Source organism: Saccostrea echinata, unplaced genomic scaffold (genome assembly GCF_033153115.1).
Source record: "Saccostrea echinata isolate AGI-Se365-2 ecotype Australia unplaced genomic scaffold, CSIRO_AGI_Sech_v1 ptg000022l, whole genome shotgun sequence".
NCBI classification, from domain to species: Eukaryota; Metazoa; Mollusca; class Bivalvia; order Ostreida; family Ostreidae; genus Saccostrea; species Saccostrea echinata.
In genome coordinates this window covers 16794824-16814648 of record NW_026889771.1, presented here as the reverse complement: position 1 = coordinate 16814648, position 19825 = coordinate 16794824, and the positions used below count along the sequence as shown (strand labels likewise).

At 31.4% G+C, this 19825-nt stretch overlaps 1 protein-coding gene across 1 annotated transcript; it reads right to left on the bottom strand.

Moving 5' to 3' along the window:
- Window positions 1–9085: 9085 nt before the first annotated feature.
- LOC133191006 (uncharacterized) lies at window positions 9086–12110 on the bottom strand. The gene is made up of 10 exons (XM_061326671.1): window positions 12095–12110; window positions 11060–11130; window positions 10603–10677; window positions 10414–10482; window positions 10243–10305; window positions 10047–10127; window positions 9673–9735; window positions 9517–9579; window positions 9268–9339; window positions 9086–9170 (listed from the first exon to the last, which is right to left on the bottom strand). Exons 1-10 carry the CDS (start codon window positions 12108–12110, stop codon window positions 9108–9110), a joined length of 636 nt encoding a protein of 211 aa, XP_061182655.1. The 3' UTR covers window positions 9086–9107.
- Window positions 12111–19825: the final 7715 nt, after the last annotated feature.

Genomic DNA, 19825 nt, shown 5'->3' with positions numbered 1-19825 from the left:
TACGAAAATATATCAGTATATATGCTTGATTGATACAAGACATTATTTCCTTTTTTATCGCTTTATGGAATTTTGCGAGCTATGTAACAAATTAATGTACATTGATTGATCAGCGTATTCATATCAGCTGATGTAGTGTATATGTATATATAGCTCTTGTTTAGTAAAACAACTTCTTTTTTACCATTAGGGAAAAGTATTGTTGTAAATGATACGCCCTTACAAATATTATTTCAGTTCAAGACCTGGTTTTTTTTTTCATTCAAATGTTGTGGATTAGAACCATTTTCAACAATTAAATTTTTAAATTCTGCAGTAAACAGAATATTGTCATGTGTATTTTACATGTGTATACCATGGGAAAGATGTGTATTTTCTACAATTATGTTGAAAGTTAGCATGCTCAGAGAGAAAAATATAAGGATAAAAAGATATCATATATACTACAGATTGAGGAAGTTTGAATATGTTTTCAATAGAGATGTTGTGGTACGTTTTTTCCACCTACGTATATATTAAATGGAAGTGCGTTGAAAATATTATACAACTTTTCTTTTTATCATGTCTCATGTGCACTTCTGTGAATTAATTTATTTTAGCTGATCCATTGAATGTCTCACTGTATTTTCTCCATAACTTTGCCAGAACTAGTCCAAAATCCTCAGATCTTGTAATTTGCTGAATACCGAAAAATAAAAGATTCTGAAAAGTTTATGAGGGGTGTGACGTAAGTCCTATAGGTTTACTGTGGTGACAATATGATATTTGACAACTGAGAGAAGACTATAGTTTTGTATGTTTGATTTGCATTAATGTTAGAAACTGCAAGCTTTATACTAGAAATGCACCCCTGCCCCAAATATCTAAGAGAAAGTTAAATTTAAAATAGTTCATTGATCCATTAACAGTACCAATTCTATGTTTTGAGTACATAAGTTTTTCAAATAACACTGTTTTTCTAACAAATTAAGGTCATACAAAAAAAAATTCCAACCTTAATTAAAAATAAAAATTTTTATTGCATTTTTTCATTTTATTTTTAAATTTTCTGACCGACTGCTTAAATTTCGAGCTTTTATTTTTATTTTTATTTCGACCCCCCGACTCAAATTTTTGAAAAAAATTCCCGTAAAACAGAAAATAAAAAAATGTTGGCCAAATGAACACTCCTTTTTGACTGATGAGTGGATTTTTTTGTTTGCAAGAGAATTCATACTGTTTACCATAATAAGAATTTTACTGCATTTTATTGCACTGCACTACAATGCAATGTCAATCAATAAAATGAAGTCCATATTTGTTTTACATTATGGTATTGAAAATAAGGTGTAAATTAACATATTTTCTAATAAATCTTTTTATTCTCATATTCTTAAATATTTGTTTTCTTCAATATGAATCCAAATTAACAATCAGTAATTAAGTCGAAGGACTTTCGCAAAGTTACGTGTTGCTGTTTTTTTGTTTTTTTTTTTATCGAATGACTAGTTTGGGTATGCGCAAAAGATCCAAAAGAAATGAACACTCCTTTTTCACTGATGAGTGGATTTTTTTGTTTGCAAGAGAATTCATACTGTTTACCATAATAAGAATTTTACTGCATTTTATTGCACTGCACTACAATGCAATGTCAATCAATAAAATGAAGTCCATTTTTGTTATACATTATGGTATTGAAAATAAGGTGTAAATTAACATATTTTCTAATAAATTTTTATTTTTGAAAAAGTTTTGAAAAAGAGACTGGATGGAATATTTTCATTCACATTTTCTTATATGATTGTTCTCTTTCATGTGAATCTAAATTAACAATGCAGTAATATTGTCGAAGGATTTTTCGTCAAATTTTTTCATTACTGTTTATTATTTTATGCAACACCTTGTTTGGGTATATGAAAGATTGAAAAAGAGAGAAATCTCGTGTTTGACTGATGAGTGTAAATTTTGAGAGTGGTGCAGATAAGCAGATAACATTACTTAGAGCTAAGTTCTCATCAAAGAACAGTTACATTTGCTTTTTTTTTATTGAAAGTCCAAAATACTGATATGGATGTATGCGAAACATCCTGAAGAAAATTGGCGTGTCGAGTGAAGTTCTTTAATTGCAAGCTAATTAATTTTGCTTTTAAATAAAAATATAATTGTCCTACAATACATTGCATTGTAATGCCTGATGTACTGTCTAATTAAAACATACTTGGTCAATTTTTATTATTAGGCAAAACAGTGAAAAAATATAAACTTTCCTGTTTGACCGATGAGTGAATGTTTTGAGACTCAAAGAAAGCGCCGATGACTTTGTAGAACAATCAAAGACGCTTTTCAATACTGCTTAGCAGTACTTGTTTAGTGAGATAAGCTCACGCTAAGTCCTTTACACGCGATATTACCGTTATTTACTCTGACTAACACATGGTCATTTGTGAATGTCTCTCTACCGTCTTATATATAGTATACAAGCCTGTTACTCGTTAGCATTGCTTAAACATTTACATAATATAAAGCAGAAATCAATGATAGTTTTGTCTACGTTGTTCAAAGGGACATAATTTGATTATCGAACTTTGAAACAAAACTTACATTATGCAAATTTCCAAATAAACATTCAATCACAAGGACAAATTGTATATAAAGGCTGTCTTTGGAGGGTGGATGGTGGGGAATATTTCTAATACATTGATAAGTAAAATAATTCTGCTTGTTTAAATACAAGTAGAATTGCACCATACTGCACTCTGCTGCAATACAATGTGATATATTGTGATGCCTGCCAAATCTATTCTCCAATCAAAATTAACTTTGTCAATTTTTTTTTCCTTCATTGAATTTAAAAACTGGTTGAATACACACACTTTTTTTTTCATTTTATGCTTTGAAAAAAAAAGGCTTCATAAACAGACTAGAGAGCATTTCTTTTATTCTCATATTCTTGAATGTTTGTTTTCTTCGATACGAATCCAAATTAACAATCAGTAATTAAGTCGAAGGACTTTCCCAAAGTTATGTGTTGCTGTTTTTTTTTTATTGAATGACTAGTTTGGGTATGCGCAAAAGATCCAAAAGAAATGAACACTCTTTTTTGACTGATGAGTGGATTTTTTTGTTTGCAAGAGAATTCATACTCTTTACCATAATAAGAATTTAACTGCATTATATATTGCACTGCACTACAATGCAATGTCAATCAATAAAATGAAGTCCATTTTTGTTTTACATTATGGTATTGAAAATAAGGTGTAAATTAACATATTTTCTAATAAATCTTTTTATTCTCATATTCTTAAATATTTGTTTTCTTCAATATGAATCCAAATTAACAATCAGTAATTAAGTCGAAGGACTTTCGCAAAGTTACGTGTTGCTGTTTTTTTGTTTTTTTTTTTTATCGAATGACTAGTTTGGGTATGCGCAAAAGATCCAAAAGAAATGAACACTCCTTTTTCACTGATGAGTGGATTTTTTTGTTTGCAAGAGAATTCATACTGTTTACCATAATAAGAATTTTACTGCATTTTATTGCACTGCACTACAATGCAATGTCAATCAATAAAATGAAGTCCATTTTTGTTATACATTATGGTATTGAAAATAAGGTGTAAATTAACATATTTTCTAATAAATTTTTATTTTTGAAAAAGTTTTGAAAAAGAGACTGGATGGAATATTTTCATTCACATTTTCTTATATGATTGTTCTCTTTCATGTGAATCTAAATTAACAATGCAGTAATATTGTCGAAGGATTTTTCGTCAAATTTTTTCATTACTGTTTATTATTTTATGCAACACCTTGTTTGGGTATATGAAAGATTGAAAAAGAGAGAAATCTCGTGTTTGACTGATGAGTGTAAATTTTGAGAGTGGTGCAGATAAGCAGATAACATTACTTAGAGCTAAGTTCTCATCAAAGAACAGTTACATTTGCTTTTTTTTTATTGAAAGTCCAAAATACTGATATGGATGTATGCGAAACATCCCGAAGAAAATTGGAGTGTCGAGTGAAGTTCTTTAATTGCAAGCTAATTAATTTTGCTTTTAAATAAAAATATAATTGTCCTACAATACATTGCATTGTAATGCCTGATGTACTGTCTAATTAAAACATACTTGGTCAATTTTTATTATTAGGCAAAACAGTGAAAAAATATAAACTTTCCTGTTTGACCGATGAGTGAATATTTTGAGACTCAAAGAAAGCGCCGATGACTTTGTAGAACAATCAAAGACGCTTTTCAATACTGCTTAGCAGTACTTGTTTAGTGAGATAAGCTCACGCTAAGTCCTTTACACGCGATATTACCGTTATTTACTCTGACTAACACATGGTCATTTGTGAATGTCTCTCTACCGTCTTATATATAGTATACAAGCCTGTTACTCGTTAGCATTGCTTAAACATTTACATAATATAAAGCAGAAATCAATGATAGTTTTGTCTACGTTGTTCAAAGGGACATAATTTGATTATCGAACTTTGAAACAAAACTTACATTATGCAAATTTCCAAATAAACATTCAATCACAAGGACAAATTGTATATAAAGGCTGTCTTTGGAGGGTGGATGGTGGGGAATATTTCTAATACATTGATAAGTAAAATAATTCTGCTTGTTTAAATACAAGTAGAATTGCACCATACTGCACTCTGCTGCAATACAATGCGATATATTGTGATGCCTGCCAAATTTATTCTCCAATCAAAATTAACTTTGTCAATTTTTTTTCCTTCATTGAATTTAAAAACTGGTTGAATACACACACTTTTTTTTTCATTTTATGCTTTGAAAAAAAGGCTTCATAAACAGACTAGAGAGCATTTCTTTTATTCTCATATTCTTGAATGTTTGTTTTCTTCGATACGAATCCAAATTAACAATCAGTAATTAAGTCGAAGGACTTTCCCAAAGTTATGTGTTGCTGTTTTTTTTATTGAATGACTAGTTTGGGTATGCGCAAAAGATCCAAAAGAAATGAACACTCCTTTTAGACTGATGAGTGGATTTTTTTGTTTGCAAGAGAATTCATACTCTTTACCATAATAAGAATTTAACTGCATTATATATTGCACTGCACTACAATGCAATGTCAATCAATAAAATGAAGTCCATTTTTGTTTTACATTATGGTATTGAAAATAAGGTGTAAATTAACATATTTTCTAATAAATCTTTTTATTCTCATATTCTTAAATATTTGTTTTCTTCAATATGAATCCAAATTAACAATCAGTAATTAAGTCGAAGGAATTTCGCAAAGTTATGTGTTGCTGGTTTTTTTTTTTTTAATCGAATGACTAGTTTGGGTATGCGCAAAAGATCCAAAAGAAATGAACACTCCTTTTTGACTGATGAGTGGATTTTTTTGTTTGCAAGAGAATTCATACTCTTTACCATAATAAGAATTTAACTGCATTTTATTGCACTGCACTACAATGCAATGTCAATCAATAAAATGAAGTCCATTTTTGTTTTACTTACGGTACTGAAAATAAGGTGTAAATTACATGTAGCACATAGATAACACACAAAAAGTATCTTGGCCAAAAAGAAAAGAAGTTATTTCAAGTGGATTTTTTTGAATTTCATTTTCTGTGCATGTGTTTTTGTACAAAGGATTAAATTGAAAATTGATTTAATTTATGTCTCTCCTTCCACCATTTACTTTGTCGTTTGTTTCAAATGCTTAATGCTTGTAAAAGTTTTATCAAAAACTCAACCCCACCCCCAAGTCCCTCTAAAAAAAATCTGTCAATAATTGCAATTGCATGTTACGAGTATTTTTTTTTATACAGCAATATACACTCTACATACAACGTAAATATTAAGTACCTTAAAGGCATAATCATTCCTTCTGCGTCTAAGCAACATTTTTACACAAATATAACAATTAAGGGAGTTAAGACGTACCTTACAAAGAGAATATATGCAGACTAAATTTGAGAATTTGGAAGAACTCAAATCCAAATTAGTCTGACTTAAATGAAACTGAAACTCACAAATACTGATACGAATATTTATAGTTATTCACCAAAAAAAAGTTTTTCAAAATAATAAGATAAACATATGACTATATTAAGGTGACAATGTGTCCGGTTAAAATAAAAAACATCTTTATTTAGACAAGATTGAAGTTTTCAAATAGTTATTCATGAATTAGAATGGGGAAAAACCCATATTTTCTTTTGGTAAAAGCAACAACATACTCAAGTTTGAACTCGCAATCGAGTTTCAAAGTTATGAACAAGACACCCTCTCAAGATCTCACTGCTCATTAATCTTCTTTTTAAATTACAAACTTACGGTATATCAGGTGATCTTCTTCAGTGGTTTTCTAGTTATTTGTATAAAAGGTCACAAAAAGTAATGTATAAGGATCTGTTATCATCAAAACTAGATATTTTTGCAGGTGTACCCCAAGGATCTGTTTTAGGTCCACTTTTATTTTTGATATATGTAAATGATGTTGCTGTAAATATGTTATCAATGTGTAGACTTTTTGCTGATGATAATTCGCTTCAAAAATCTTCATACAATATACTTGATATTGAATATAATTTAAATCACGATTTACATATTCTGGAACTTTGGTCAAATCAGTGGCTTCTAAAATTCAACCCTTCCAAAACAAAAGTTATTTTTTTCAACAAGAAAAATATTTCTGTTATGCCTAAATTATTTTTTAAAGGCGACAGACTGGAGTGTGTCCCAGTTCATCGTCACTTAGGTCTATTGTTGTCACAAAACCTTAGCTGGTCAGAATACATTGATAGCACTGTAAACAATGCTTATAAAAAACTTGGGCTTTTAAAAAAAACTTAAGTTTAAAATTGGTAGGACACACCTTTCAAAATTATATGTCACATTTATCAGACCCTCGCTCGAATACGCTTCTATTGTTTGGGATGGCTGTTCTAACCTTGATGCCGAAAAGCTTGAAAGAGTTCAACTATCTGCAGCTAGGATTGTTACAGGACTTCCAATTTTTGTGTCAAGAGAAATACTTTACTCTGAAACTGGCTGGGAAACGTTGAAATTTAGGCGCTATGTCGCAAAAATGACGACTATGTACAAAATTCATAATGGTTGTGTACCTGAATACTTGAATGATATTGTTCCACACAAGCGTGAAAAAATATCAAAATATAATACCCGTAATAAAGAACAATTCACTGCTCCAAGATGCAGATTAGAATTATACAAAAGGTCTTTTATACCCGATGCTGTGAAACAGTGGAATTTATTAAAGATAGAAACAAGAGAAGCCATCTCACTCAATGCATTTCGTAAAAACTTAACTACAGAACTAAAAAATCCCCCAATCTATTTTTCATTTGGCAAACGTTATACAAATATAATCCATACTAAACTTAGACATAATTGTATACTTAACTATGATCTACACAAACGAAATATTATTAATAGTCCTTTATGTTCATGTGGAAAGTATGAAGATGTTTATCATTTCTTTTTTGCCTGTAGAAATTACCCAAACGCTAGGAATAATCTTTTTAACCGCCTATTTTTTCTTGACGAATTGGTCACTATTGACACAAATTTGTTATTATGGGGTGATGTAAATTTGCCTTTACAAACCAATACAAATATTTTTGCTGCTGTGCATAAATTTATTGATGAAACCTGTAGATTTTAAATTTGCTATGTTATTGAACAGATATTTCATTTGTATCACTTTTTAAATCTATATTTCTGTGTACTATTTCAATTGCATGACATGTAGTAATATATTTAAGGAGAGGAACTAGTAAGTTGTAAGAACTTGTTTCCAATCCTTTTGATTTAGTCAATAAAATATGTTCAAAACAAAACATTAATCTTGTTCAAATCTTTTACGTTGAAATAATGAATATTAAAAAAAAAGCCACAGAGCTATACACCTGTAATGAGTTGCTATGACTACAGATGCATGTGAACACATTCCAGCACCTGTTTCCAAGACTACAATAAAATTCAATTCTTTACGTAAGAAAAAGTAGATACATGTAGGAAAATTCTTAGAAAATCTTATTCTTATTCTTAGCAGCGAGGACCAAAAGGCACTTGGCATGGACCCCCTCCCCTTCTTATTTTTTTTCCTAGCTCTACTGGTCAGAGATCAGAAGAGCTTATGCGTGGTAAGGTGTCTGTTCTCCGCTCGTCTTACTGTTTGTCTGTCTGTAAACAATTTACTATTCCTACAGTTTATTGTCTGATTTTAGCTAAACCTGGCACAAGAAGACTACACTAAGATACAGAATTCTGTATATCAGTTTTTTATTTCAATGAACAATGTTTCCATGGTTACTAAAAATTAAAATTTCTGTGAAATACTTTCAGTACGCTACTCCTTCAGTTTTGTCTGATTTCAATTAAACTTGGCAAAAAAGAAGACTACTGTATGACAGCTTTTGATTTCAATGAACGATGTTGCCATGGTTACTAAAAATAGAATTTCTTCGCAATACTTTCAAAACACCATTCCTCCTACAATTTTGGTCCAATTTCAATATAACTTGGTAGACTTCACTAAGATACTAAAATTCTATGTATTGTTTCTTTTTATTTCGAAGAACAGTTTTGCAATGGTTACTAAAAATAATTTTTTTCTGTGAAATACTTTCAAAACGCCACTCCTCCTAAAGTTTTAGTCTGATTTCAATATAACTTGGCACACAAGTACACAACACTAAGATACATAATTCTGTTTATCAGTTTTTTATTTCAGTGAATGGTGTTGCCATGGTTACTAAAAATAGAAAATTCTGTAAAATTCTTTCAAAAGGCTACTCCTCCTGCAGTTTTATTAAGATTGAAGTAAATCTTGCCAAAAAAAGATACTAAACCAAGGATCACTATTTATTGCAAAGTTTCAAATCCAAATACTACTTTCGCCTCTATGAGCTGTTGTAAAATATCTCGTTTTCACACTGACATTGTATATTTTATTTTATAGATAACTCTGTAGATTACCATCTCGTTATACATTAAACAGATGTTTCAAAAAACAACACAAAACAAAACAAAAAAATTTAAAAGTTAATTACGTTTAATCCTAAAAAGTATAATTTTAAGTCTAATAAAATAAAATGTCTCTATGGATGCAAGCAACGTTTCATATGAAACCAAAATACTTCAATATTCCGTAAGTCATCCTTGTTCCTTTGTCTGTCAGTACCTGAAAAAGTAATAAATTCCTCTATAAATAAATCCAATAAATGTCAGAAAAAATATATATATATTAATAATTTATATTCCCTGTATCAAAATTGTACCTTTAAGGTACTGAACAGCGGTCTCCTTCCTCCAGATAAAGCCGTTACCGTATCTTCTTTTTTCATTACATTCTAAATTATAGAAGAGAAGTTTGAAGCTAACAAGATTGAAATTTGGAACTTAATACTATATATATACCGGTATATATGATCTGCAGAAGTTTACGATCAAGGATAGATATTAAATAAAGCAAACTATAATTACACCATCTACAGCAATGTCAAATGTAAATATTAATGTGTCCTTACCAGTAGTTGATTGTGGACATTCATCAGCAAACTTCTACGTATTTGTTTGGCCTCAATCCTTTTCTACAAGAGAAAAACCACACAGTCGCTATTATTAATTTTCCAAAAATACTGTGAGTATTTTGCGTACATTTATCGAGAGATTCGTTTTCTTACCAGTAGTTGTTCATGTGCAGAGATGAGCAGTTTTTCAGTCTCACGTTTCGTTTCAATCTTTTTCTTCAAGGGAAAAAGCAACACAACTTGATTTTAAATAAATTATAAGCTTATTTTCTGCCATCGTTGCAAACCACTGCCAAAATATACGATCCTCTCCCATTCTGGCCGTGGTTGAATGAGAATAGAATATTTCGTAGCTCATTAAAATATTGACCAATGCGAGTAAAGCATAGTCGGAAAATGAACTTTCACGCGACCTTTCAATGTAGGAGAGAGCTATAAATGCGGACTCCGAACCGTGGTTTGAGACGATGATTTTCTGCTCTTTTCTGAAATGTTTATAAACAGGTCGTCTGAGTATTATTTCTTACCAGTAGTAATTCATGTTTGTCCTTCAATATTTTTTGATGATCTCTTTTTGCTTTTGGTTCATTTTTAACATTAAAGAATTCCTGTAATTGAAAAATGGGACTTAATTCTACTGAAAAACACTGGTTTAATTACAATAGTATTTGTTTACAACTTTCTAAACATAATTTTTACATCCATATTATTCTATATGCTTACCAGCAATTCTTTGTGGAGTTGGTTTAATCCCAAGGAATGTTTTTTCCTATCTTCGATTTCTCTCTACAATAAAAAACAACACATTTTGTCTTTTAAAAGCTCACAATTCATAAACAGAACGGGAGACTGTTTTGAACTGACATAAATAAATGTGTGAATTTCTTTTCTTACCAGTCGTTTTGCGTGATTCCGTTTCAGTATTTTTTGTGGGTCACGTGTTTTTATTAATTCAACTTTCGTCTGCAAATAAATTTAATTTTCTTAATTTGATGATCACCATTGAAAGATAAATACAGTGTAAATTTAAAAAAAAAATGTTTGTAATGTATATTGCTGTTGCGATTATTTCTGTTAAAATACCTCTTTTTGCTTATCTGCCTCTTCCATCACATCCGCCCAGTTGTATTCAAACTTCAATATTTTCATCTTTTCGTCCTAGAAAAAAGATAAGATAGAAAAATTTGGGGGTACTGTGGCAGTATCAATTAGTTACAAGTTTTTCATGTTCTTTAAATCCTTAAAGGAACGTGAAAGCAACTACAGTATGATACACATACAAATGCAAACTTGAGAGTCATTGGAACATTGTTTTAGATCCAGTACTTTTTTTGATAATATTCTGTAGATTATTTAAATCTTATTGTTATTTATTTTAAAAATCGTACATGAAATATAAAATTTATCTTATAAAGGTATGAAACGATAGGAGGGAGGAGGGAATTTTTTCCGTGAATGATTATCGATTCCACATAAAAATAAAATAAAATAAATACATGTATATAAGTAAAAAAAAATAAATATATTAAAAAAATCTTACTACATCCTTCGCTGCCTCCTCGCCAAAATCTAGCACTTCCTCGTAATCTATTTTTAATGCCATTCTGAAATCTACAAGAAAGATGACAATTCATAAGTAATTGCTGTTTTATTGTCAATAAACACAATAATTTATCATAAAATATGGATATGAAGCAGAACCTTGTTACACATAGATAAAAAAACCTTTGCTTTTTTTTTAACCTTGTATGGTTCCATTATACTTAATGCCATACTGTCTCATATTACATTCTAGATTTGTTTATTATATTTGTCACATTCATAACAATAGCATTGATATCACAGTCTTCCCTGCGGATGCAGATTTCAGGATGAGGTTCATTTACATAGGGTATGGTTCCTTGTGTAAATACTTAAAAACTAAAATTCAGCTTTACTAGCAGATCCTAGGGCTTATACCACTCCAGGCATGTCTACTCGTGTAGTTAAGGCTCGACTGATGAAGATTCCTTTTATTCAATCATGAAATATTTGAACCACATATACAAATAAATAACTGAAGCCTTGTATCAGTATACGCAGTAAGGTATAAACTTAAGAGACCCAGACGTTGTCCGTACAATATTAAATTATTAATGTATATGCATGGTAGGGAAACGTACTAAGGACACTTATCAATTAATAAATAGCCAGATTTAACTCCCTTGAGAAAGCAAACAGCGATATTATTTAACTGTAAGCATACGACTTCGTAAAATTACTTCACATTTGTAATACTCACTTTGTACGCCTTTCTTTTGTTTTGGTTGCAAAGCAAATGATATTGTGATGTCATTACGTCATCGTCAAAGACCTTTGAGACGTCGCAGTATTATGACGTTACGAAGAATGGTCTACAAAAATTCAGAATCAAACACAAGTGGTTTTATTTTAAAACCTTCATTATAAAGGATTCGATAACCCCGAATTCCCAGTATATGTTCGTTTTTAAGATGCAGTTTTTGAGAATAAATTAACAGAAGACAACATGACGTACATTAATTATTTCTTTTTGGCTTAGCTTATGAAAACTTACCTTCTACGCCTCTCATTTTGTTGTAAAGCAAATGTATTATGACGTCATTGCGTCGTCTTCTAAATATTTAGGAGCGTCACAATGTCATGACGTTGCAATGATCATATTATTCTGAAGGAGGAAGGGTGCTGGCAAAATTAATTTCGTCCAGTTAGATAACGAAGTATTTATTTTCATCACCTTGCAGGACATAATATATATTATGTAATGGGAAAAAAGTAATAAAAAAGGTAAGAAAATTATTGGAGAAGAAATTTTGTTTTATAGGTACGACTGACAAAAATATTATTCTTGGGAAATTGGGATAATCATGTATCGATTTTTGAACCCTTGTTCGACGTAGCATCATACTGACTTGGTTCTTTCATTTAAACCAGGAAAGCAGAATGTGAATACTTGTTACACGTAATCCCATTGTACAGGTGCTGGTAATTTTCTTGCAAGCAATAGAAAGGGAATGGATTACATTTTGACCCGTTTCTCGGCATTCAACATCCAGAGCCGTCTTTTTACCCGAAGTGTTAGTCCTTTCTCTCTCCCCATGCAGTGCCATTGGTGATTCTCCGGGCTACATATCCTCCGAATAATGAATATAGTATTTAGCTGTCTGGAGCTTGTCTCTGTCTGCATTATTAGTCCCCTACCGGTGAAACCGGAGGGGACTATAGGTTTCCTCTGAGTCTGTCCGTCCGTCTGTCCGTCCGTCTGTCTGTCTGTCTGTCTGTCCCTCTGTCTGTCTGTCCCACTTGGTTTTCCGCACTTTTTTCCTAAACGCTTGCAGATATTGAGCTGATTTTTGGTATGTGAGTGTATCTTGATGAGTTACAGATCAAGTTTGCATTTCGTTCCGCTTCATTGATTTTTGACGGAATTACGGCCTTTTCAATTTTTACGGGTTTTCCGCAATTTTCTTCTAAACGCTTGTAGATATTGAGCTGATTTTTGGTATGTGGCTTTACCTTGATTAGTTATAGATCAAGTTTGCATTTCCTCCCGCTTCATTAATTTTTGACGGAATTATGGCATTTTCAATTCTCAACTGGAACCAGATTACACTTGCCGGTAGGGGACTAGTATTGCTAATGCAATACTCTCAGAATGCTTGTTGCTCTTGATTGTGTCGACGTCATTCAACATCTTATCGAGAAAATGAGAAGAAAAAAAAACGCTTAATAACGATAATACTTAGATAAATCTTCACAAAGTAAAATATAGCCCAAAATAGAAACACTCAGATTTTAAATCACAATTCTACCTGTGAAGAATTTTATTATGTCAATTGAATTCTCAAATCATACAACTGCTTAAGGTAACAATAGTTCAACTTTTGGGAACCAGGATTTTGTAGAAAAAGGCCATTTTATGAATGTTGGTGTCATGTAGCTGTATACAATAAGGTTTCGGGATTTTCATTTTTATCCTGATTATCCTAATGGGAGTTGTTTTTCTATGAAATCCTGATTCCCAAAACTCCTATTTTACGCAGTACGCCGATTCTCAAATTATTTTAAGGAATATAACATTATATTAAATGATTTTATAGAAATTTTATTTTATTTATTTATTATTTTTGTTTTGCCAGTTATATGAACAATTGTTGGTTATTGATTAAAATACATTTGTTTGTTGTAACTTCATCGGCTGTCTTAGAAGAAAATCTCATTTTATAGCAGAAATCTATATCTACGTTACTGTCGCCGATCGTTTTTATTTTGAATTGAGAAGTATAGCTTGAAATCAATTACAGATCTATTTCTTAAGAACATTGTCCTACACTGGAGCTATATAACCCGAATATCACACTCTTCATACATATGTGTGACTATGGCGTGTAAAACGTTGCTTTATTCGATAATCTTGTGATGTATATTCAAAATCTTTTGATGTATGTTCAAAATCTTGTGATGTATATTCAAAATCTTGTGATGTATATTCAAAATCTTGTGATGTGTATTCAATATCTTGTGATGTATATTCAAAATCTTGTGATGTATGTGCAAAATCTTGTTATGTATATTCAGAATCTTGTGATGTATGTTCTATAATCTTGTGATGTATGTGCAAAATCTTTTTATGTATATTCAAAATCTCGTGATGTATGTTCTATAATCTTGTGATGTATGTGCAATATCTTGTGATGTATATTCAAAATCTTGTGATGTATGTTTATAATCTTGTGATGTATGTGCAAAATCTTGTTATGTATATTCAAAATCTTGTGATGTATGTTCTATAATCTTGTGATGTATGTGCAAAATCTTGTGATGTATATTCAAAAACTTGTGATGTATATTCAAAATCTTGTAATGTATGTTCAATATCTTGTGATGTATATGCAAAATCTTGTGATGTATGTTCTATAATCTTGTGATGTATATTCGATAATCTTGTGATGTATATGCAATAATCTTGTGATGTATGTGCAATAATTGCATTTTGGGTAATATGACGCAATAATGTTCTAGTTAAGTAAGGACAATTTTCATTGGTTGGAAATAACGAAAGTAGCGGGGTGATGCATACGTAGATCAATTGGACTTTCATTTCTTTCGTTTTGATCGCCGAAATATTGCCGACTCGGCGTTAAGAAATAATTATCAATCAGTCTCTCGTTTTGATACAAAGAACAGAGACATAAGATATGGATTATATATGCAGGTATATCAGTGAGGAAGATATAAATGTAATTAACGTGATAAAGAGAGTGAAGTCCTCAAATCATCGAAAATCTTAATATTTCTAAATTAAGAAAAACAATAGCTGTTCATCAAGTTTTTTCTTCTCCTGTAAAAGAGCTGATCGGTAGTCTAGTAATACTGAAAACACAAAAAGATTATCTTCTTGTCATATTAATTAGGGTGATTACTTCCAGCATAATTCTATATTTGGAATACTCATGATAAATTTGAAGAGTATATAGAAGTTTAAGGCTTATCTAATTACAGTGTCAACTACACTCTATCTTTTGTATGTTTTTTTCTTCAGTTCGCAACTACTGTATACATCGATCACTTTCATATGATTTTCTCAGTGTATTACACATGCAGTGGGACAGCTGATTAGGTTTGACATGAGATATGGTGATTGGTCACCTGCAATCATGATTGCTAAAACTGATGACCAACTTGATGCAACCCAATGTTTAAACCCATGTGACCTAAACTTATCTCAAAGATTTTTTGTAAGCCTTCCAGTCATTTTTAAATATACAATGTACATGCATGCTTCACATGGAGAGTTGTAACTTGTTAGAGGAAGTCAGATAAAACCCCTGTTTTTCCCTGTCAATTGAAAAGCAAATTATCACTGTCTAAATCTTCTGCAGAGTTGTATCAGCTACAGCCTTGATAGATGCTACTAAAATGACACATTGAGACATTCCATCACATATAGATATGCTTGCAATGGCTTACTTATCTCTTACATAAATCATCATACTTCATAACATTTTGCTCAAAGCTAATATGTCCTGGCTCAACATCAGATGTTTGTCATAGTCCTACATAGTGAGGTTCAAATTCTAAAATCAGTGCAGGAGTCCTTAATTATCTTACATGTATCTGATGAAAGATTCATCATTCACTGAATCAGGACTGTGTCTAAATATACCTGCTTTTCTTTTATTCAGAGGTCAGTTCACTTAACTAGAGGCTGCATTGAGCTTTAAAATTGCCAGTGCACAACATCACTGTCAAGTGCCAATAAAACTATCAAATACTGAAATACTTCATTTTTGGTTTACTTTCACAGATATTTCAACTATGTTCATCTTGTTAACTTGCAAGTCCCTCTTTTGAAAGAAGTTGCATAATTTAACTTCAATATTATCCTTTTGTCACCTGTTCAACTATTATATACATGTACTAAGTCTATGTTCTCCCAATGTTCCTGATGGAAGTTTTGTATTTCGTAGATTCGTTATTGGTTAAGAGTGAAATTGACCCTTTTATGTGTTTTAAAAAATTCTTACACTCATCAGGTTGCCCACGTGGCGCAGTGCTTAGAGCATCTGCTCTAGATTTGCGTGGCGCAGTGGTTAGAGCATCTGCTCTAGAGTCCCGAAGTAAGGAGTTGATCCTTATGTCGTGGGTTCGAATCCCACTGTGGGACGTGGAGGCGGGTCCTTCAGATGAGACCGTACAAACCGAGGTCCCATGTCACAGTAGGTGCTGGTATGAAAAAGATCCCTCCCTGCTCAATGGCCCTAAGTGCCGAGCATAGGACAAAATTTGCAGCTCTCCATTGGCAAGTGGTGGCACCTCCATATGAGTAAAAAACACTCGAGAGGGACATTAAACAACATACAAACACACTTATCAGTTGGAGAGCAATCAATGGCAATGAGTACTTCACTTATTCCTTTGACAATATAAGTGTTTTAAATACACAGGTTACTTGTTGCAATATTTAAATGATCATGTTTTACAAATGAATGATTAAAAATTAGACATTATGCAGAAAGTGTATTTTTATATGTCACTGAACTACACATGTATGGAATTTACTACCAAATTTTGTATGTCCATGCACTAAAAAGGTACTGAATTGAAATTTTATTATTTTTTTTACAAAATCTCATTCACTTTATTTACATGTATCTCATATTTACATTGTCATATCAATTACTGAACAGAACAGAGACCAACATAGTTTGTCAAAGTTTCTAGTTTTCTCTTGGTTCTGGAATAAAGGTACTGTAGTAAAAATTTATAGCAGTGCAATATTTTTAGTACATTCCTTATCCTACACAATTCTTATGATAATGACACTGTTGACCAGGGTCCCAACCAAGAAGATGCAACATGTCTTGTTACACATGTGTTGACCTTGAATCTGGTGGTAGTGGGCAAAGTCAGTTTTCAGATGTAAAGAATCTTCCCCGTATTCTGAAATATGAAAATATAATTAGAATTTATGCAAACTAAGGTAAATTTTTTACAGATAAATTTCGCCAAGTAGTCGGTGATAGCCCAAAGGAGCACTGGAGTAATAAACCTTTTTATAATATTATAAACAATAACATGTACCTAAGTATAAGTCTTTCAGATAATGGACTGCATCTTCAGCTCTTAATAATGCAGCAGAGTAGGTACCCTTGACTTTCACAAACTTGGAAATTGCTGTCCTAGCATAGAGTCTGGTAAGATACTTCACAGAGAGGAGGATGCAGAACTAAATTAAGTGAAACACCTTAAGCACCCAATCAATTCATTGAGCCAAATTCCTGAAAAATAAACCAAAATATTTCAATCATTGAAAACTAAAACCATGTCCATAGTACGTGAATGCCCTGCCCAGTGTTCATTGTAATGCAACATGAAAAGAAATGTGCTTTGCTTCTTTGTTAAAGATGAGGTAAATGAGAGATATTGAGGTCAAGGTCACAGTGAAAGTTAAGTCAGAAAGATGTGACACAGTTGAATAGCTGTGACCAATTTGTGTTAGTGAATGAGGTTTAAAGAAAATCTTGAGAATAGTTTCTTTCAAACTAATATTAAAACAAGACTATTAGTAAAGTCAAAATGTCATGGGGAACGACAAGGTAAAAAATAATGGACAGAGTTGATAATTTTTTAACCAATAAGTTTTATTATATGTGATAAAGATAAAAATATCTTTAATGGTTTCTTTTAAATTGAGTTTAAAATAGTAAGGTCAAAAAGAAGGTAAAAAACAGCTAGTCTGCAGTTAATTAGTTTTTGCATAAAACAAAACAGTTTTATCTGATTTAACTCATTGATTTTTTTCATAGACATTTAAATATATAACATTACACTAAAATTTAAATTTCTTTGCATTAAGGACCCTCCATACACTGAAGGAAAAGATTTTTTGGACATCGAGAAAATTATATTGTGTAAAGGTGTAAATGTTGAGCTTATCCATTACATATTCAACATAGTGTACCTTGCATTTACCCCCAGGAAAAATGTTCAAAGACAATGAAGTACTGATGAACAAAAATCATTGTTGTTTACTTCAATGGGCAAAATACCAGCAAATTAAAGTGTTCAATCTATTCATCTTAGCCTATTAAAATGTTGTAAATGCTTTATTTGACCACAAATTAAGAAATAAACTGTACACATCAATTTATCTTATTCTAGATCAAAGGGCAGATTACTCTATCTGCATAAAAATACCACAAATCAGAACTCTTTAGTGTGCAGTGTATAGAGGGCTCTTAAAATGTTTGTACATGGCTACACATACTTTTTCTATATAAGTTCAGACACCCACTTGCAGATGTGCAAATGCATTACTTTTTTCAATTAAAATTAAGCACAGCTTCAAAGTTGGAGACAGTTATTCTTTGTGTCCTCATGACTTCCCCCATAAAATTTGTTCAATACCCCTTTGGTACCTTTGTAGTATTTAGACAAAATCATTGCATAGCATAACCAGACAAATGGAGCATCTGCTTCAGTAAATTTCAGACAAGTCAAGGATCCTCTGTCATAGGAGCAAGAAGGATCTGGTGCTCATGTGACTCTGGCAGCTGAATCCAATCCATAGCTGAAAATATTAAAAACATTTAGTTGATGATGCCAATTAATATTTTAACTCTATAACCTGTGGTTCATAATTTAAAAAAAGTATAAAAATTGGGAATGTTTGCAATCTACACTACCTCAGGAAGCTTTCTATAAAGTTTCATTTTTTTCCTAGTAAGTTGTTCAGTAAAAGCAGATTTTTAAAGACTTTTATCACCAATTGAAAGGCCCCATCTTACCATCCAGGGGTCATGATTTGTACAGTTTAGAAATTTCAAAACCTCATCACAAAACATGAGAAGCTTAGTTAAGCTTTCAGGTCAGGTGAGCTAAAAAAAAATAAATCATTCATACAATGTTCCAAATTTTAACAATAAACCTGACAAGCCTTGCCAATATCTTTCTAAGGAAAATCCTGTACTTATTATCAAATGACATATCTAATGCTCTTTTATTTTAAAATATACAGAATAATATAATTAGAGTGTTTCAAAGAAGTGTAACCTTCCCTATATTGCATCATTAAAAGTGTAAATAATCTTAAGAGTGGTCAGCTATTTATTTCCTACTAGCATTATAGTTCTTATTGCCTGCTAAGAAAAAAAAATCCATGAATAGTAAAGTGTGTAAGACTTTGATAGAAATACATGAGTATTTAAATTTCAATGTGTATGGTAACTATACATAATCCAGCAAGTACAGTGTCATGAGCTCATAAACATGTATAAATGCTAATTAATTATCGATACCCTACCTCTCAAAACTTAAAAGGCATACACATATGTTAAATTAAATGTCTGGAGTATTTTTTGTGAAGTACAGGTCAAAGATCAAGGACATGTAGAGTTGTAGACTGTTCACATAATGTTGGTATTGACAACAATCAGTGCACATACTAAATAGCATATACTTACCTCTTAAATATCAAAAGCCTAACCGGATACATTCATTATGAACTATTTAAAAAAAGTATAGTCAAAGGTCACATTCAATGGTCTCAAAGTTTGTAACTATGGTATTTTACAAAAGTCATTGTGCGATGCAAATAATTTGTGCAAAATATCAAATCCAATGTGTGACAGACGGACAGCGGGTAAAGTGATCCCTAAGTGTCACTCTGCTTTGCAAGTGAGACAAAAATAGCAAGGATAATTTGTTTGTTTGTTGAAAAGTGATTGAAGGATCCTTAAAAGTAGAAATTTTTGTTCATTAATGTACTGTAATTTTTACCTGTATT